Raw genomic sequence first — 20,040 nt, forward strand, 5'->3', positions numbered from 1 at the left:
AAAAAACACAAAACACTACTGTGCAACAGCGGCTGTGAGAGAGTGGTGAGAACCAGCCCTGCAGCCCCCAAGGTCAGTGCAGCAGGAGGTGCTCCAGGCACACAACAGCAGTTCCCCTGTGGCCTGTGGAGAGGCCCCTGGTGGAGCAGGCTGTCCCCTGCAGCCCATGGGTCCCACATGGAGCAGATCGCCACGCTGCAGCCCCCCCATGGGTGGAGGAGCCCTGGAGGAGCAGGTGGATGTGGCCTGGAGGAGGCTGAGGCCCATGGAGAGCCCCCACAGGAGCAGGCCCCGGGCCGGAGCTGCAGCCCGTGGAGAGGAGCCCATGCAGGAGCAGGGGGTCTGGGGGGAGCTGCTGCCCACCCGTGGGGGACCCGTGCTGGAGCAGTTTGCTCCTGGGGCATGGATGGACCCCATGGTATGGACCCATGTGGGAGCAGGTCTTGAAGAGCTGCTGGCTGAGGGACCCCACGTGGAGCAGGGGCAGAGAGTGACCATGAAGGAGCAGCGGAGATGAAGCGTCAGGGACTGACCACAGCCCCCCTTTCCTGCTCTGCTTGCAGGGAGGAGGTAGAAGAGGATGGATGAGGGGAAGGTGGTTTTGCTTTGCTTTTAGTTCTTACTGTGCTAGCTTGTTAGTAATAGGCAATAAATTATATTAGCCTCCCTATGCAGAGCCTGTTTTGCCCATGACAATAACTGTTGAGTGATCTCCCTATCCTTATCTCAAGCCTTGAGCTCTTCCTATCATATTTTCTCCCCCCTTCCCTTCAAGGAGAAGGACTGAGAGAGCAGTTGTGGTGGAGCTCAACTGCCCAGCTGAGTAAAACCATCACAGTCTTCCTCATTGAATTAATCCTGACTCCACTGATGAGATTCCTTTTACCAAAGTCTTTCACATGATGGAGGTTTGGGCTCCAAGACGTACTGAGGACACAAACAATAATTAGTGACAGGATGCAACATGGACATAGAACGTCACTGTGAAGATAATATAACTTCAGATAATAATCAGCCTTTTTGCACCATTCAAATCCTACTCCAATTTCACGGCCATTTTTAGAATTCTCTAGCACTACACACAGCAGAGATAATACATTAAAAATGCAAATCACAGATGAATGATGAACTAAAATGAAGAACTAAAATTGTTTTCTAACAGGCAGCAGCAACTCTTTTCTTCCTTTTGCTTCACTTTTTTACTGCTGGCATTGAATGATACTTTGCATTTTGGGGTTTTTAATACAGGCTCTGGTTTCATCAGTGTGTGTGCTGTACCCAGTGGGACCACGGGTACCTGACACCACAGGAGCAACCCAGAGTACAGTGCCTCCAAATATTTTGGAGGATATTGCCATTCTAGTTTTCAGGAGCAGACAATTTAGGCAATAAATGGATGATTAAAAACATCAGCCAATAGTTTTCTTTTAAGAAATGACTGACTGGACTTGGAAAACACTGTAATTTAGATGTGTTGAAACAGATTATTGAACAAATTGGTCAAACTTTCTCTTTTTTATTACACATGAATTCCATTCCTTTAGCAAAACGCTTTTCTAGCAGTGCCCCACACCATGGGAAAACTGCAATTTAATGCATTTACTTTTAAAGTAGGTAATTTAACAGAAATGTTAAAGCAAGACAGAGCCAAACAGTTAAATTCCTTTCCTGCAAAGGACTAGAGGTCAATCTTCCTTACTGTCATCAATTTAGTCTTTAATGCATTTATTTCCTTAAGATATATATTTTTTAAATCAAATAAACCTATAGATAGAAGAGTCTGTTTCTTGCAACTATTAGTGCTCCAAAAGACAAGTCTTTTCTACCCTTTCCATAGTCTCTGCAGAGGCTGCAGCAAGCACCCTCCTGCAGTGCCTGCATGTAAACATATCTGTGAGTTCAGGCAGAAAAGAGAAAAAAAAAAAAAAAAAAGAAAAGAAAAAGAAAAGAAAAGAAAAGAAAAGAAAAGAAAAGAAAAGAAAAGAAAAGAAAAGAAAAGAAAAGAAAAGAAAAGAAAAGAAAAGAAAAGAAAAGAAAAGAAAAGAAAAGAAAAGAAAAGAAAAGAAAAGAAAAGAAAAGAAAAGAAAAAAGAAAAGAAAAGAAAAGAAAAGAAAAGAAAAGAAAAGAAAAGAAAAGAAAAGAAAAGAAAAGAAAAGAAAAGAAAAGAAAAGAAAAGAAAAGAAAAGAAAAAAAAAGATTAAATACCTTCAGCATAGTGTGTGTGCAAATAAACATACACAAACACAGACAGAAAAGGAAGCAGGAACACAGCTCCAGTCTTGCCCTCTTTCAATAACCTGAATATATGCTGGCAGCCCCATCCCATCTGATCAAATCAAAATAGGTTTGTCAGGCTGACCACATCTCATCCAAGATAAGGAAGAGCCACAGTTTGGCTATATGGTCACTAATCACTCAGGAGTCTGGGGAGTTTGGGGAAATGAGCCACTAAAGAGAGAGAAAAGCCTTTAATAAAGGACCAGCATGCAGGATGCAGGAGAGAGCAAAGGATTTAAAAAAAAAAAAAAAAAAAAGTTACTTCCATTTTGTCTCATTTTTTATTTTTTTCCTCAGTTTTCAGAATTTGCTGCTCAAGTTCTGGAGTTCAAAGGCTTTTGGTGACCTCAGCACCCATGACGAGGGAGAAGTGCTGCCCTCACAGCTGTGGCTGGCTGGAAGCCCACCGCAGCCCTTCACCAGTGGGAAAGAGGGACCAATCTGTAAATTTTCACACTAAGACAACATGAGGGAGCCTAAGAAATGCACAGAACACCAGAGCTCTTAAAATATCATCATCTATAATATCATGGAGCAATTCAGGCTGGAAGGCGCCCCTCGAGCTCATCTAGTCCAAACCCTTGCTCAAACAGGTCAGGTCCAGAGCGCGTTGCTCTGGTCTGAGATCAGTCAGGCTATGGGCCTTCCAAGGAGAGAGACTGCAACCTGATGTATGAGGCATGATGACTGGTGTGACCCACTGAGATCCTACACACGAGTTTTTTGACACCAGGCAACACCTTGCACCCACTGTGGTGGTTTTACCGTGCTGGGCAGCTAAACCCCACAACCGCTCTCTCACTCCCCCTCCTTTAGATGAGGAGGGGGAGAAGTAAAGCAAAGAGCAACTCACGGGTTGAGATAAGGATAATTTAATTAAAGGGAAATAATAATAATAATTAAATAAAGACTACCATGAACTAAACAATTTAACTAAGGGGAAATAAAAAGGGAAAGGGGAAAAGGGAGGGGAAAAGGAAAAATAAAAAGAAGGGAGGAAAACAAACAAACAAAATAAATGAAGGCTATATGGAAGTGCAGAGGAAAGAAATTACTCTCTGCTTCCCACAAATGAGCGATGATTGACCATGTCCTTGAAGCAAGGCCTCAACGCACGCAGCCGGTGTTCAAGAGGAGGACCAATGTTTTCCCAACGAGAGCCCACCCCACCCCTCTTCTTCCTGTTTCCACCTGAGTGTGACACCACATGGTATGGAATATCCCTTTGGTTGGTTTAGGTCAGCTGCCCTAGTGATGTTTCTCTCCTCACTTTTTGCCCACCCCCTAGGAGGGTTAGAGAAAGGCCCAATGCTGTGCCACTGCTGCTCAGCAGTAGACACAACACTGGTGTGATAACACTGCTGTTCCAGCTACAAGTACAGAGTACAGCACTGTATGGGCTGCTGCCGGGAAAGTTAACATTCCAGCCAGACGCAGTACACCCACACAGCATCTTGTCTTTTGCTTAGATTCACCCTTCCCAGAGACTGACCGCTGCATCACTCAGTGAATTAGCCTACAAGGAGACTCAGGCAACAGCTACACCACCCAGCAACATTGCCACCACATATGCACAACTTAACACAGCTGGCCATACCCCAGACTGCTCACAATTCCCGTTGTTGCTCATTTGACCCACTTAATAACCCTCTCCAAATGCCTGGTGCTCACCTGTGATCATCTCTACACAAATACCAGGGTGAACATACAGGAGAAAGTCCTGAGTCACAGAATTCAAACTGCTGTTTTTTGTTTGTTTGATTATTTGTTTTAAGGGATCTTTTCATTTAATATTTTTACAGGAGAAGAAGAAAACAAGAAAAAAAAAAAAAAAGAGAGAGAGAGAGAGAGATGCAAAAGGAGTCATGCCTTTGCCTTCAGATTTGGATAAGGCGGTGCATGAACCTGGAGTTACTCATGCACCTGTCCTGACTCCTACTTCCCTGAGATGCTCAGCAGCACCACTTTGACGAAGCCTATCTGTACTCATTAAAAACAAAAACAAACAAACAGGTGTATCTGCCCGGTGTCTCCTGCTCTAACACACACCAATTACGGGCTGACATCCAGAGTTTTGTTTGAGCACCCCCAGGATCAAAAAACATATATATTTCAGTTTCCATGCTTTTGCAAGCTCAGCGCCATGATGTTCACACAGAGTGCAGTAACTCAGCTTATGGACAAGATAGCTCTGTGAAGAAAATTGGATTTTTTTTCTTACTGCATACATATATGTTATACCACAGGCTGGGCTTCCTTCCCCTGATTGAGTTCCCCTGATTTCTTTCCACTTCTGATTAGGAGCTCTCAGGGTTTTTTTGAGTCAAAACCCAAACACCAGGAATCGCCAATTATCCCAGTAGAGAAAGGCAGGAACAGGATTTAAAGATGAGGGGCTGAAGCTGTATCACCTGTTCTTGTTCTTAATTGCACTGTGCACAGCTGGAGTAAGAAAAGGGAAACCTCCTGAGGAGCAACCATGAGGGCCCTCTGCTTAGTGAGGAGCAGCACCAAGTGAGGTTGAACCAGAGGCTGAACCTGTGGGGCAGGATTATTGCCCAGCTCCTGGTGCCCCTGGGAGCATGCTCGTGGCCCCTGGGAGCCCTGTGCTCCACCTCTGGTGGAGTTTCCATAATTGTGGTGTTGCTGCAGGTATCTCTGCTCTGGTTGCATCGTGTTTCCAGTTCGGGTGCTCTCCTGCTTCCCCCCTGCAGCCTCCTCACAGGCACCCCTTTGCCTGCTCAGACTATTAAAATGAAAATGTGTGTACTTTGGTTGGTTGCATAAAATCAAGAACTGAACAAATCCTATTAAAAGTGAGCATAAAAAGCCCTATTAAAAGTGTGCATAATTTTTAATCTGACATAACATTCAGTAAAAACACCTTTTCTGTTTTAAAACTCTTCTGTGCGTTCACTATTGTTTCATTCACGTTTTTAACCTAACCAATAAGATATTTGTCTTAAACTACCACTTATAATGGAGTTTCACTGAGTTTTTCATTCTTTTTCATCGCACCACTTCTTTCTCATCACACTGTGACAACAGTAGTGCCAGCCAGAGGAGATTAATGTTCCACAAAGCCTGTTGTGAATTTCCTTTACAAACGTGTGGTTTCTAGGAAGATTCTTGACACAATCTTCAAAAATAAAATAAAAATGTAATAATAATAGTAATAATAAATGACAGCAAAAACAACCAGCCAGCCACAACTTCAGCACGTCTTATTAACAGTGGACAAAAAATGTCGTCATGCTGCTTCTCCCTGGCATTTCTTGTTTTCTCATAAGATAGCTAAATTTGGATTATTGTGCCATGGAAATTTCATGGAAATTGCCAATCCCACCAGCTTTGGGGTAAACCAAAAATGCACCTTGAAATCTAACAACCAGCATCTGCTAATTATTCAGGCCCACATCTTTAAAAAATTTTACTCAATTAAATAGATATCCCTCACAAAATGCAGACAAGCCCTCGTGGAGGCAGTGGAACAAGCAGGTGAATTTCAGCAGAGAAAACTGGAAGGAAGTGAAACCAATACAAGAAAATTAGCCCTGTATATCAGCAGGTGGGAAGCTGGAGGAGGATAGGTGAATCACCTCGGGGTAGGAAGGCAGCAATTAAAAAAGCTATGAATATTACATGGAAATTTAATTTGCTTCCATCAGTCATCGGTACAGCGGATACCATATCACTCCTCATCAGGACCTATTAGTTCAGATTGCAATTTCTGCACTATGCCCATGGTGGACTTCACGGAGGACAGTCCCTACAACCACCAGGTGTTGATGAGCTGTGCTGGACCCCTTCTACCTCCACACAGGAAGCCTGGCCACCAGGCACTTAATAAATTTGGCAGACTCCTAAATCCTGAAGCTCCCTCCCCATCACTGCGGAGCCTGGATCAGCCTTGTCCGTTCTGCCATGGCCACCAGCATTTGGGGAAGGGGACAAGCACCTGGCTGTTGTGGTAGGAGACCAGAAAGAAATTGCCAAGTCCCTCAAAGTGCCTAACAGCAGAGCAGGTTGAATGAAATAAGGCATAAAAGCTGCACGGGGGCTTGCCGTAGCCCCACATTTCAAGTGTGCCCATGCTAGCTCCCCTTTTCTCTGCCCTCACAAGAAGCCCATCCATGAAGGAGGTGTTCATAGTGTTGATGTATGCTCGGACACATGCCACCCTGGTGGCCAGTCCCACCTGCATAAGTGGTTTATGTAGAGAACTGATGTTTTGTCTTGTCAAGAGAACTCCCCAAATACTAATGGTGTGGTGATTATGTCCTCAGCAAGCACAATGGGGAGCCCCTAGGGCCAAGATCATTAAGGGATGGCCAAGCGCTGCTGGTCTGGGAACCTCTGAGCACCACCAGAACCTGTGCTTGCCGCGGCCCTGATGGAGAAAGATGTCCTGCACTACTGTGAGAAGCTCTGCTGCGTGTGCAAGAAGAAATCTCTTTAAATGAAGTTTCTATATAAGCCGTGCTGCTTTGGGGTATGGTACAAGGCAGGAGCTGAGCAGGGATGAGGCAGTCTACGGGCAGGCTGCCACCTGGTTATGGCTGTGGGAACTTAGTGTGTGAGAAGTTGTGCTGCTTTAACAAAATCAGCTTCAAAAAGCGACGTGATTTAGTGCAAAACACCAGCAGGGGGCCTTTGACAGCAAACTCATCTGGATTGATCCATGGGCATCTAACCAAATTATGCAAGGGATGTTGCTGGTTTGGTGCAGAAGCTCTGGAAGAAGATGGAGTTCAGGCAATGATACAGTGTCAACCCCTTTGTGTCTCCAAAAACTATGTATGATGTTTAAAACTGATTCTGGAGTGCTGAGCTGGGCCCTAGCCCCTCCACACAGTGGTTCTGACAGTGATTCACTGAGCAGGCTGTGCACTGATCAGCACAGGGTACAAGCAACTCATCGGTGTGCTGGGGCAGGCAGCAAGGAGATGGCCAAAATCTCCCTGAGGGTCCTCGAGGAGAACAAGCAGCTCATGGGCACAGCCAGGAACAATTTCTGCACTTTCTTTTTTTGGAGGAAGCCCACAAGTGTCCCAGGGGGTTGGCTGAGGAGAGAAAAGCTCACATACTTCTGGAAGCAGGACATCGCGGAGCATAGCTGGAAGCTGCTTGTCTTACTTTGCAAACACTCTGAAAACAAATGCTTTGGCCTCATTGAGGAGGAGCATCTTGATATTTCCTATTCTCAAGTGGCTTTCAGCTTCTTCTTTATTTTGCATTGCACTTTATTAAAAATAGAAAATCTATTTCATCGAAACAAAAATGTTCTAAATGATCGATTTGAAATTAATTGCTTTTTATCTAATTTTGTAAAGGAAACCTGGATGCTTTGGGCTTTCTTTTCACTTTGTTATGAAAACAAACAACAACATTTTGGGGCTTTCCCAGGAAAAGGAGTATTGTATTTCAAGCAGATCTTGTTAAAAAATCTCAACTGTTGTATTCACAAGCATATGAATTGCATAGTTTTGTCTGTATCTACAAACTGTGATTTTTCATTCAATTTTTTCCTGGAATTAACAAAGATTTGTGAGCAAGGGGAAGAGCCTGGGGAAGAGTCTAATTTGTTGTTTCTTAATGGTACAGACGTAAAGCATTATCTACATCCCTATTTACAGCTAATAGCAAGATAACATACCCAGGAGACAAATCATAGCCTCTTTAAAAAGCTTGTTAGCTCAGAAACACAGCACCCCACAGCACTCAGCAAATAACAAAGGCTTGCAAAGGCATTGTTAAGTTTATTGTCAGGGAGTAAAGATGATGTGAATGGACACAGGCCTATAAATAATACTATTTCATGAAACACTGATGAAAATTGAGTGTGGCCCCTTTGCAGATGACAGCAGAAGTGAACCCTGGAGAGTGCTCTGGAGAAGGTCCTGCCCCAACTGCTCTAAGAGCAGATGGGAGGATGATTGACCTCTCCAGTGACGCTGCCTGAAAGGGAACCACGGGCCTGAAATCCCTCCCAACCTAGTGGTCCAGCATGAGATACTCCAAGGAACAGTCATGCAATATTCCCATCTTTTTCCTCAGTTACTTGAGGTCTTCCGTCAGGCACAGCCTGGGAAATGATCTTGAGCTTTGATATAAATAGAGAACAAATATGTTAACATCAGAGAAACAAGCCTTCTGCCCTGCCCCTTGTTGCAACTCTCCTGGAGCAGGTTTTTTCTCACCAAAAGAAGAGGTGCATTGGAATAAACTGTTACCGCACCCAACTTGCCACCCCTGGCAGACTTACTGTTGAATTTATTATGAAAAGGATATTTAACAGGGGAATATACAGATGACCAAACCTGCTTTACACTCTTTAGGAGCTGGAGCAAAGGTAAAGTGAGAGGATGAACTTTTAACCATCCTGTCAGATATGAGGTGGAAAAATAACTTTGTTTGTTAGTTTATTTATTTATTTATTTTTATTACATACCAGGACCCCTGGGGACTATTCCCAAGCCTGATTAAGCCCTGACCAAGTTCAGGCTGAGCATCCTCACCGCCACGCCCTGTGCCCTCACCATCACTTCAGTTTCACAGAATCACAGAATTTCTAGGTTGGAAGAGACCTCAAGATCATTGAGTCCAACCTCTGACCTAACACTAACAGTCCCAATAAACCATATCCCTAAGCTCTACATCTAAACGTCTTTTGAAGACTTCCAGGGATGGTGACTCCACCACTTCCCTGGGCAGCCCGTTCCAATGCCTCACAACCCTTTCAGTGAAGAAGTTCTTCCTAACATCTAACCTAAAACTCCCCTGGCTCAACTTAAGCCCATTCCCCCTCGTCCTGTCACCAGGCACGTGGGAGAACAGGCCAACCCCCACCTCGCTACAGCCTCCCTTGAGGTACCCATAGAGAGCGATAAGGTCGCCCCTGAGCCTCCTCTTCTCCAGGCTGAACAAGCCCAGCTCCCTCAGCCGCTCCTCGTAGGACTTGTTCTCCAGAGCCCTCACCAGCTTCGTCGCCCTTCTCTGGTCTCGCTCAAGTACCTCGATGTCCTTCTTGTAGCGGGGGGCCCAAAACTGAACACTGTACTCAAGGTGTTAGAGTGGCTTCAACACCAAATCATGGGATTGTCAGGCACTGTGGCTTGTAATATGATGCAGGGTCCCTTTTTCAGTGCCAGTAACATGACAGTGACCTGGCCAAAGAGATTTTCATTTTTACTTGTACTGCAGCACTTCTAGCCTCATGCCACTTAGCCTCACTGTGATGTGCCTGATTGCCGCCTTGTCCCCCATTATCTTGCGTATGCTGAGGATCTTGAGACTGTGCTGGTAGCATCTGTGGAATAAGATGTACAAAAATAAACTCTCCATCTTGTTCCAAGAGAGAATTTGAAATCAATATTATTTTTTTGCATGCAGGGGAGTATGGAAGAAGGACATGGTGTGTCTGCACATGGCCAGTAGGGAAGGGAAGCCATGGGACAAGGTGTGGGGGAGCCAGCTCTGCCTGAGCTTTCTGGAGATGGTTCTCAGCTGCAGGGATTTTTTTGTTTGTCTGTTTATAGGGATTAGCAAATAGCCCTTAAATCTTAATTTGAGTCATGCCACAATGGAGAACTGCACTTTGTAAAGGAACTCATGCCTGTGTTAGAAAACAATTTAATTCACCCAAGAGGACACAGCAGCTTTCCTTATCACAAAGACCTGGGTCTTCGTGGCAGGAACCAGCCAAGAATTTACCTTTCCTTCTGTTGTTTCCAGCCTGTTCAGGCACTGTACTTCCATGCTGTCACCCATGCCTCCTATGGGTGCTGGCACATGGTGGCATGGACCTCAACAAGGAGCTCCCCCTCCTGCCCCTTACTAGCTTTTTACAGCATGTCTCAAATTAAATTTGGTGGTTAGTATTTTACTTTATTTTATTTTATTTTATTTTATTTTATTTTATTTTATTTTATTTTATTTTATTTTATTTTATTTTATTTTATTTTATTTTATTTTATTTTATTTTATTTATTATTCTCAGATAATTTCTAGGCTTCAGCATAATCTGCCTCAATACTTGAAAGCCACGGGCCAAAAACGTTTACTGTGACCCAGTGGTGAGAGCCCTCACCCAGGAGCAGAAAGCCTGGGATCTTCAGGCCACAATCTCACTTCATTGCTATGTGTTTAGTAGTTAATGCTTAACTAGCTCAAACTGTGCTGGGCAACCTCCACCTCCCTGCAGATCTGCCCCAGTTGAAACATCTTGCTATGCCTAAGTGTCTTGCACTTGAAAATTTGTCTCCATTTTGGGTAAAACTATCAACTAGCTCCAAAATCTGAGAAATGTTCTGTACACAAAAGCCTTCAGATGTGTCCCATCCAGAGCTGGGCTCAGCGCTCAGCCTCCCATGCAGAGAGGCAAAATCTCCATGCCGCAGGCTGAAGTGCCTCCCCACTTTGGTGAGCTCTGCACAGCATCAAACAGGTTTTGCTTTGCATATTAATGACATGGGGCAACGGGGGCAGCAGCATTGCCCATTGCTTCCCACCTCTCCCACCCCACAGAAACCTGCTGTGCCCTGGGGACATTGTCCTGCACTGGCTGCAAACAAGTGCCCTGTGCCCAGGCTGCTGGCAGGTTCCACCTGGCCTCTGAGAGCCCACGCTGCTGCAGCCAAAGAGCCCTTCAGCTTTGGATGGCCATCACCTGCCTTGCTCCAGCTTTGGCTGGAAAGCCTGTGCTCCAGGAGGTCCCCAAGCACACACTCAAACCTGATTAGTTTTGAAGATACGCTTGAATTAAACATGCCATTGTAAAGCTCACCCAGAAGAGGATCCCAACTAAACCCACAGCCAAGAGGAGCGGCAGCATGTGGTCCTCAACCTCATTGCTGCCTTCTGGGAAGCAGCATCAGAGGGACAGATAATGGGAGACAAAAGCCAGCTCTGGCACAGCCCTCGCCACCAAAGCAAGCCTATGAGAGAGCAGACAGCTCCAAGCACATCCACACCAGCCCTTCCACCAAGTTATGTGCTGCCTGCATGGGCACAAAACCTGACCTCCAGTGGCAAGAGCTTGGTGAAGAACTGGGTCTCTGACCTCTGGCTGTGGGCACATAATCATGCAAGCCTGTGAAAAAAAATAGCTGTGCCACAAGTTCAGAGCAGGGGGAGTGAAAGAGGAAGAGGAGGGATGAAGGGGAGGGGGGCGGGGGGGAAATAACTAATTCACCCAGGAAACAACTTCTTGGTTTAAAGTATTTCTGTGACATTATCAGCAACAAAAAGGTGCAGCCTGGTGCTGTGTTCACCCTGTTCAGTAGCAGCAGCTCAGGCCCAAAGCCCACTGTCCTCTCATGGCCCTGGGACCAGCCTGGTCTCCCCTTCCCACAGGCACCACAGCAAAGATTTTTGCCTTCTTTAACATATAGAGTTGTTTTTTTTCAGGTTGCAACAGTTTTGCACTCCATATGCAAATTGGTCTGTGCCGTTTTCTTTGCAAATTACAAATGGGGCTCTGCAAGGCAGTGGTTTATTTCCTATTGATCTGCAGCCTCCTTTCCTCGCCGTGGCAATCAACATGTCCTAAAAATGCTGGATTGCTCTTAATGAGAACATGGATATGCTGTTGCAGACTAATTTCACCATCTTTCAGTTTTACAGCTAGCAGATTTATGCAGTTGGTATTTTTTTTTTTTTTCTTTTCCAGGCTGTCATTTGCCTGAGGAAGAGAACTGAAAATGTCCATATGAATCAATACAGCAGCAAAGCATCAGCAAACAGCAGCTTGTGAGATGAAAGAACAAGGACATAGCAGTGGTACTGTGAGGAGCATCTTCTCGTGGAAGCAAAAGCAGGCAGAGAAGTGTTTTTGTGCCATTTCAGCCCCAGACCTCAGCCCTGCCTTCTACTCTGAAGAGTCCTGTGCTATTGACAGACAAGGCAGGCAGATGCAGCACAGCCCTGTCCTGTGTGATGTTAGAAACTGCTACAGGTGTGGGTGATGGAGCCTGGGCACAGGCTGCCCAGAGAGGTTGTGGAGATCTTCCTTGGAGATCTCAAAAATTCACCTGGACATGGACCTGGGCACCCTGCTGTCAGTGTCCCTGCCTGGGCAGGGTTCAGACCAGGTGGCCTCCAGAGGCACCTTCCAGCCTTGGTGTGGTGCTGTGATTCTGACAGAGGCTCACAGACCAGCTCTGCTCTTCTGCTTGTGGCACAGCTCAGCACACGGACACACAGACACACATTTCTGCCTTTCTGCCTCCAACACAGGAAGCAGCCAGGCCAGCAGGTGTCCCGCAGGCATGCGACAGCCCCATCAGCACCGCGGGCACAGGGAGCTGCTGCTTACGAGGGTGCCACGAGAGCTGAAAGCGGGATGGGGCAGAGCACACTTGATGGGCTTTGTTCAAGCAAATGTAAGAAGAAAGTAGACAGAACTGACTGGCAATCTAGAACTTCTGATTATGGCTTTTAAATTTGGTATTTCTCGGGATACTTATTGGGTGGGACTTCGCCTGCCCCAGCCTTGCACAGCTTACTTTATTCACAGGCAGACATGAGAAAGTGCTAATTGCTCGTGCAGATTTCACCATTACCCACAGGGGTGGAGGAAGGACAGTTTTGCAGGATTTCATCAGATCCAGTTTCTAGCCTTCATTCACTCACCACCTAAACAGACGATGCAGAATTTGTCCTAGAATTAATGTATACTTTCTGTAGGTGGTACCAGCATGCTCCTTCTGTGGCTTGCCTTTATTTTTTGGGGGGTAACATTTAAGTCTGCTTCTCATATCGCTTTTGCTGTTTATGCAAATACTTTAATTCTCCTCCTGGCTGCAGTTTTTGCACTGCTTCTTGTAATGTATTTTCCTGCATTTGTAAGTTTTCACTTCCACTTTCAGCCCACATACTACGTACTTTCCAGCTGAGAGAGATCCAAAGGGAATATTTAGGAACTTAAATACATGCATATACATATATATATACATATATATATATATATATATATATATATATATATAAAGCAAGAAAGGAAGAAAGCAAGAAAGACAAAAAGAATGGGAAAAAGAATAATTGATATTGGACAAACCTGATGCATTTTGAACCATCCTGTGCAGAGTTAGGAACCAAACCTTGACAGTCTCCTCACTGGGTTCACGTGGAGAAAGAAGCACCATCACCATTTTTTAAAGAGATTGTGGCTGTGACACTTGTTATGTTGAAAACCACACAAGCCTACCTACCAGCTGAGTGAGACCCTTCATCAGTCAGGCTGATGAACATTCAGCTCGTGAATCTCATACAGCCATAAGCCTGGGACAAACATGATGCTTTGCATTGTAGCATCTGCAGTCTAAGCACCTATCACAGGTTTACAGAAATTTAATGCTTCTTCTGTGGATTGCATGCCCAGGGGACGGCATTAAGAGCATGGAAATGGAAAGTCTAGTCCTAGATTTCTACTGCTCTCACATGTGAGTAATTGTCTACTTGTTTCTGCCAGACATTATGAAAATAAATAAATAAATAAATAAACAAGCAAAACCAAAAATAAAAATAAAATGTAATTACCATGGGAGGCATAGACAGAAGCCTTTGGGTTTGAAGGCAAGGACTTCTCCCCTGCCCTCACTTCTCAACACATACCTAAATATGTGAACCAGACATAGCAAGTTTATGGAATACAAACAAAATAGCTACCATTTATTGATGCTGGAGCCTCAAAGCCTGATGTTATGTACATTCAGGAAAGGAACTTCTTTCTCCCCAAGCTGTCCCAAGGTTGTTCTGTTAAAAACCACCACACATGCTGTTGTGCGGGCAGCAGCCGTGCAGGTATCTTGAGCTAAGCCCCCCGGTCTACAGCAGCAAACAAACAAGGGCAGAAGACTGCAGTGCATCAGAGACAATGGGATACAGTAAAGCAGGCAACAACAGAAGATAGGTAAGCTGCCACAAAGCTACTCAGACATTCCAGTAATTAAGTGGTTTCTTTCTCCTCTTGTCAGAACCACACTGAATGGCAGGAGAACTTCACGTTCTGCATTTGTACAACCGGATTTCAGAGCCTCAAGTACTCTCTTGGTGGTGCTGGCACTTACCTTGGACCCTATTCACAGGGATGAGAGAATGCTGGATTTTGACCAGACGCGTAAATTACTGAAGAATCCAATTTCTGAGTGAAACATGTTTTTTGTTTGTTTGTTTGCTTTATTTATTTATTTGTTTATATTTTTTATTATTAAACATTTTTACTCACATTCATCAACCTGCTTTCCTATGATGCAGGAGATAAAACGATACTATGACATATCTACTCATATTTCAAAAAGAGCATGACTTCTGTTTGAAAAGATGACCTCACTATCCACAGACAAGCATTTTCATCACTTCGCAACCATCCAATTTATCATTCACTACGTGGTTAATGGAATTTGTCTTCATTTGTCACCCAGTGCTATTTTCGGAGTGTAGCCACATGCTAACATCAATAATAAACATCTCAAATGCCATCACTTCTACAGCAGTTTTAATCAAAAGGTGGAAAACACTTCTCTAAGGACAATCTATGTAGTCCATTATTTGACTTGATTGAAAAACAAGTCATTACAAAAATGAATGTGATAATTACGTTTGAGATTGACCCGACATGGAAAATAGTAAGAAGAGTGAACATGGAGAATGTGGCTGTTGGCTGAGTTTTGAGCTTTTTGTTATTTCTGTTCATCAAATCCCTCTGCCCTCAGCCAAGACCTTGAGGATTTTATGTGTGCTGAGGTATGACATGCTGGTGTGAATAGAAGTTAATCCTTTAATGCTCCTAATGGCAGAACAAAACACCATGGAAAACAGTAACAATAGACGCAACCTGAGATTTTTAATCTTTTCTTTATTGATTGTTTTGCAAATACATAGTGGGACTTTGATGTATAGTTTGCAGAGCTTACAGTACAACTACGTTTTATATCATCATTCATTCTTCGCTTTTTCAGGGACAAAAGTCAATAAAATACAAAATGAATTAAGTCCAACATGATAACAGTAGAATCATCATCATCTTCAGGACAAAGAGCATCAGCGGTCCTTGTCTTGTGAAGTGCTGTGAAGCAGGCATAATATCAGTGATGTCCCAATAAACCATAAACCTTCACGCATACCAGCTTTCTTACAGCCATGGAAGAGAAAGAGGGATGAGAATCTCTCATCCCCATAATACCCATCATCACAACTACTGCTCAGAGTATACCTTACCTACAAACCTGACTTGTGTCCACAGAGAAGGCAATACTTTGGAGTGTTTTAATTTCTAATCCTACTTTACAAATCTCAATTTAAACAGCAGAATCAGAGCTTGTTGTAATTAGCTTCTGCAGACACATGACATTTTCATAATACCAGTATTCTACCACAACATAATGTCTTCAAGATAAAAAATGTAAGTGTGACATACAGATACTTGCACCACTGGAATACACTTAGAGTGCCTGTTTTCCTCACTTCCTTGGTCTTCAGCACCATATTGACTTTTGCCCTCTTGCATTACACTGGTGCAAATAAGAGTAGACACAAAATTCAAATATCTAGCATGTATGGCATTCTTCAAAGCACTCTTCCATGCTCTTGATGCAAGCTGAAGAGAAAGCATAACCTGTTGCACAGATCATAGCTGGTTATTCCCCACAACACCCCTGTGAGGTAGGAAGAAAAACATCCCCTTTTCTAGGAAACAAGACAGAGAGCACAGATGACAATATTCAAGGCAATACTTAGAGAATTGGAAAAGCTAAAATGTGGGAGTTCATGGCTCCTAATTCTTTGTGTCAGAAATCAAGGTCCTGAACTCCCAGACATTATCAGGTCATCAGTCTTTTTATAAGCCATATATTAAGGATAATTATGGCTTCTGTGCGTATGCCAGCAAAGCATAGTTCAATGGAAGAAGCAGCACATGCTTGATGCTGCCCTCAGACACTTCTCCCATGCCCTATATATGCCAATAAAGTATGCTGTAATTAACTAATCAGTACTATGACTAATATAACACAGGTAATTGCAATAGATCAATGCTTCATTTCTAGATTTCTTTACAACTTCCCCGGCTATTTAAATAATTTTATTTCTGGATAAGTTATTAAATCTCCTCCCCTGTACAATATTTTTTATACTCCCCTCTAAAAACATCATCCATTCTGGTCGATCTCTATGAGAGCTTTAAGTGACGATGGACAAGAAACTTTCAGGGACCAGATCCATCCCCTTAAAGTAGCTCTTCACCCACCCTTGACCCTGAAGGCAAAGCTAGGCACATTTTGCTGTGTGCTGCATTGCAAGGGTCAGAACTGTCACTGAAGTGTTGTTGTGGAGCATGGCAGAGATCTCTTGGCTGCTCTGTCTGAAACCAAAATTGTTTCACAGATCTGAATGTCACCTTTTTAATATAGAGACTTTTAATCTGCAAAACCTCTCTGAGTAGAATCACTTAGATCATTCCACAGCAGTAGAAACGGCCAAACATAGAGAAAATAACTTGTTTGGAATGAGGGTATATGTACAGGGGTATTAATAGAGAAAATATGAAAAATAAAGCTAGGTTAAAATGCTGCTAATCCTGGATATTCTGGAGCACTTTGATCAATGCAGTTTCAGGTCTTGCATACAAATTAACAATCAAATCATTTGTATATGTTCAGTAATGAAATTAACATTTCTCATATAAGACATTTCTTTCTCATGTGCTTGGCATTAAGGTCTTGCCTACACATTTAGGCTATACAACAGCCATTAGCACCTATTAGCTCAAGTCATACAGCTTAGTTATTACAGGAGTACTTTTGTACTAATGTAAAGGTGCTTACAAAAGTATTTTGTTTATTCCTTTGTGAGAACAACAACATATTCTGGTATTGACAAGAGACTATCAAGGAACTGCTTAGAGTAATTATAACGCAATAAAAATAATTTCTCTAATCAGCAGTTTTACTGCTGTAAAACCCGTGTGTGGGATAAGACGAATTTTATAACTGCCCCATGAAAAATTAGTATTTCTTATACAAGGTTACTAGTACAGTACAAAGGCTAGTACTGGAGCTAAAATTGCAGGAGTTTCATATCTGGTTCCCTAGAAATGTGTTACATTCCTTCCAAACACACACTGAATACCTCATCCATCTAGTATCAAAATTCCCTTCTACACCATATCCCAACACTGCTTATCACATTTATGATAGGCATATCTATATAATTCTTTGTGCATATACATTTTACATATTTTTCAGTCACTTAATTTCCTTCTATCAAACATCAAACATCAAATATATGTCAGGAATTATTTTCACTAAAGTGTTTTAAGCATTCCTGTTTAGATGAATGATGGAAACTATCATACCTGGAAAGAACACTGTAAAAGAACACTGTATTTTAACTGATGCAGACTTCCAGTATTTCTAATCAATTAATGCTCTGTATAATGAAGATCAGTTGTGCTAATCTGGGATGTGAGATCCGATGCTGTCATAACTGTGTTGCTTGCTTGCAAAAACCATTGGTTTGTAGTTAGAACAGGGAAAGTAAGATCTTTACCAAATAGCAGAACCAGTATGAGAGAATGGCTTTTCATATTGATTGTCTCACAGTGTGCATTCTAGTTATCATGAGTTTGGGTTCCAAACTCTCTAACTTTTGCTGATGCCTTGATTCTGAAATGGTGCAAACTTACTGCTTTGTATTCCCTTCAGAAGCAATCTTCCAAATGCCCACAGCATTCTCCTCCCATACATAACACTGGAAGGGCAGACCTCACTCCAGAAACAGCCTTCATTTGCCTTTGAATGGAGGGAGGGAGGAGAAGGATTAGATCTGAAGAGTAAGAGCAGTTCATGTGGGACAACTGTACAGCTATCAGTTGTTTGCAGGGGAATGGAAACATATTTTTATCTTCCTCCTGCAAACTAGCCCCATTCTGGCTTGTACAATTTAAATAGAAGGGGTGAGAGTTGGACTGTGGGTGGTGCATGGCATCTTAACGCCAACAGACACTGTTGAAGCAGCAGACACATTCAGGGATAAGGGCCCAACTGATACAAACAGTTTTGTCACAGACTCATTAAAAGGTTCAGGAAAAGGGAAGTCCATATTCATGATGGCTCTCTAAAGATGCATGCATTTCCTATACACCACTCCAGAAGAAAGACACGTTACAGGAAAAGAAACATAATAGTAAATGCTGTAGTTAAAGAGCAACAGAGTGATTTGTAACGAGCAACATCAGCAAAAGCAGAGGCAATTGTAAGTTTGCATGGTCATTTCCTGAATCTGTGTAAAAAAAACTATTATTTGGCAGAGAGACTAAAAGGCATTTTTTGGACAATGTTCACTAACATTTTAGTATAACATTATTTGAAATTTAGGGAATAAATTCACCCTTCTATTAAAATTGGTAATGCTATGAAAGTAAAATTCTGTTTAGGCTGATAGTCACAGCCTGAGTTTAACTATCTGGAAACTACTTACAAAGCCCTTAAAAAAAAAAAAAAAAAAAGGAAAATTGCAAAACAGTCATCGATTTTTCTTCACTGAGCTCCCATTTGGAAACAAGCCTTCTGGCCCAGACTGTGCTGCAGGTTTAAATCTGCCTCATAGGTATCAGTTTTGGTGAAACCTATCAAGAAGGAGGGAAAAAACAGAATAGTTAACATACAGATATAGCAGTACAACCCGCAGTTCCCTTCCACCTTTATTAACAATGTGCCACTGAAGAATAGAGACACTGTATTTATTTAAACCCATATATTTGCTGCATTTCAGAGAAACACCGCCACCACTAAATTTCTGATGCAGAAGTACAAGATGCATGTAGTGCTACTACCCAGCCTCTAAATTTCATTTACTTGGAGTTGGATTATTGATTTAAGAATGCAAGCAGATTAATCCTGGAGAGCTGAACCTGTACTTGCCCCTGCTAACTGTGTGGTCTTTGTGGAGGGCTTCCAGTGCCAGCAGAATGGATAGCTGAGCTCAGGTGAAGCAGCAACTCAATTATACAACACATGGCATGTGAACATCTCAAGAACAGGCCATGGCTTTGTTAATATACTGGACCATAAAAGGTCATAGTTTGTGCAGAGTGGGGCAGTGCTTGCCATGAACAGCAATAACAGAGGTAGCTGGAGATGGGCTGGTGCTTCAGCCTTCACCTTGTCCACTTGCATTCACTCACCAATACACTGAATGATGCACAGGCAACAGCACAAATGATATTTAATACCTGCCTGAACCACCACATCACTATTAAAACAAGCATGCCAAGGAATCCTAAACTAGTATTTTCCTTTCTTTGCTCAGCTGCTAAGTTCATCCTGTTTTTTCCTCCCAACACACCTGGAGATGGGATGCTGTGTGTCAATGGTAGGTCTGCACAGCAGTAGTCAACCAAAGTTGTGGAACATGCATATTAGCAGGCAGTGTATAATCAAATGTATAAATATACTATATACCTACATTATAATATATGTGTAGTGTACGTATAATTCAATACTTCTAATTTTAACTGTTATTAAATTTTAAAGTCACCTTCTTCCATTCACATTAATTCTCATGTCAGGACACTCATATATTCTATTGTTTTAATTCTATACAGTCATAAAATCCATTAGTTGTATTATAAGATATCCAGTAGACCAAAAATAAAACATATTAAGCCTAAATAGGGAAGTGGGTGAAGACAGAAGGTATAAATGGGAGTAATGCAGAGAAGAGTTCAGAGCAAAGAGAAGCATTGGTTAACAACCGTCTGAACCA

General features: G+C 42.9%; 1 protein-coding gene across 1 annotated transcript in view; it reads right to left on the bottom strand.

The window, feature by feature from the left end:
• Positions 1 to 15,113: 15,113 nt before the first annotated feature.
• OXCT1 (3-oxoacid CoA-transferase 1) overlaps positions 15,114 to 20,040 on the bottom strand; it is an 88,501-nt gene continuing 83,574 nt past the window's right edge. The window contains exon 17 of the mRNA XM_032205369.1: positions 15,114 to 18,901. Within this exon, the coding sequence (XP_032061260.1) occupies positions 18,866 to 18,901 (36 nt within the window). The 3' untranslated portion in view covers positions 15,114 to 18,865. The remainder of the gene's footprint in view (positions 18,902 to 20,040) is intronic.

Source organism: Aythya fuligula, chromosome Z (assembly GCF_009819795.1).
Source record: "Aythya fuligula isolate bAytFul2 chromosome Z, bAytFul2.pri, whole genome shotgun sequence".
Classification (NCBI taxonomy): domain Eukaryota; kingdom Metazoa; phylum Chordata; class Aves; order Anseriformes; family Anatidae; genus Aythya; species Aythya fuligula.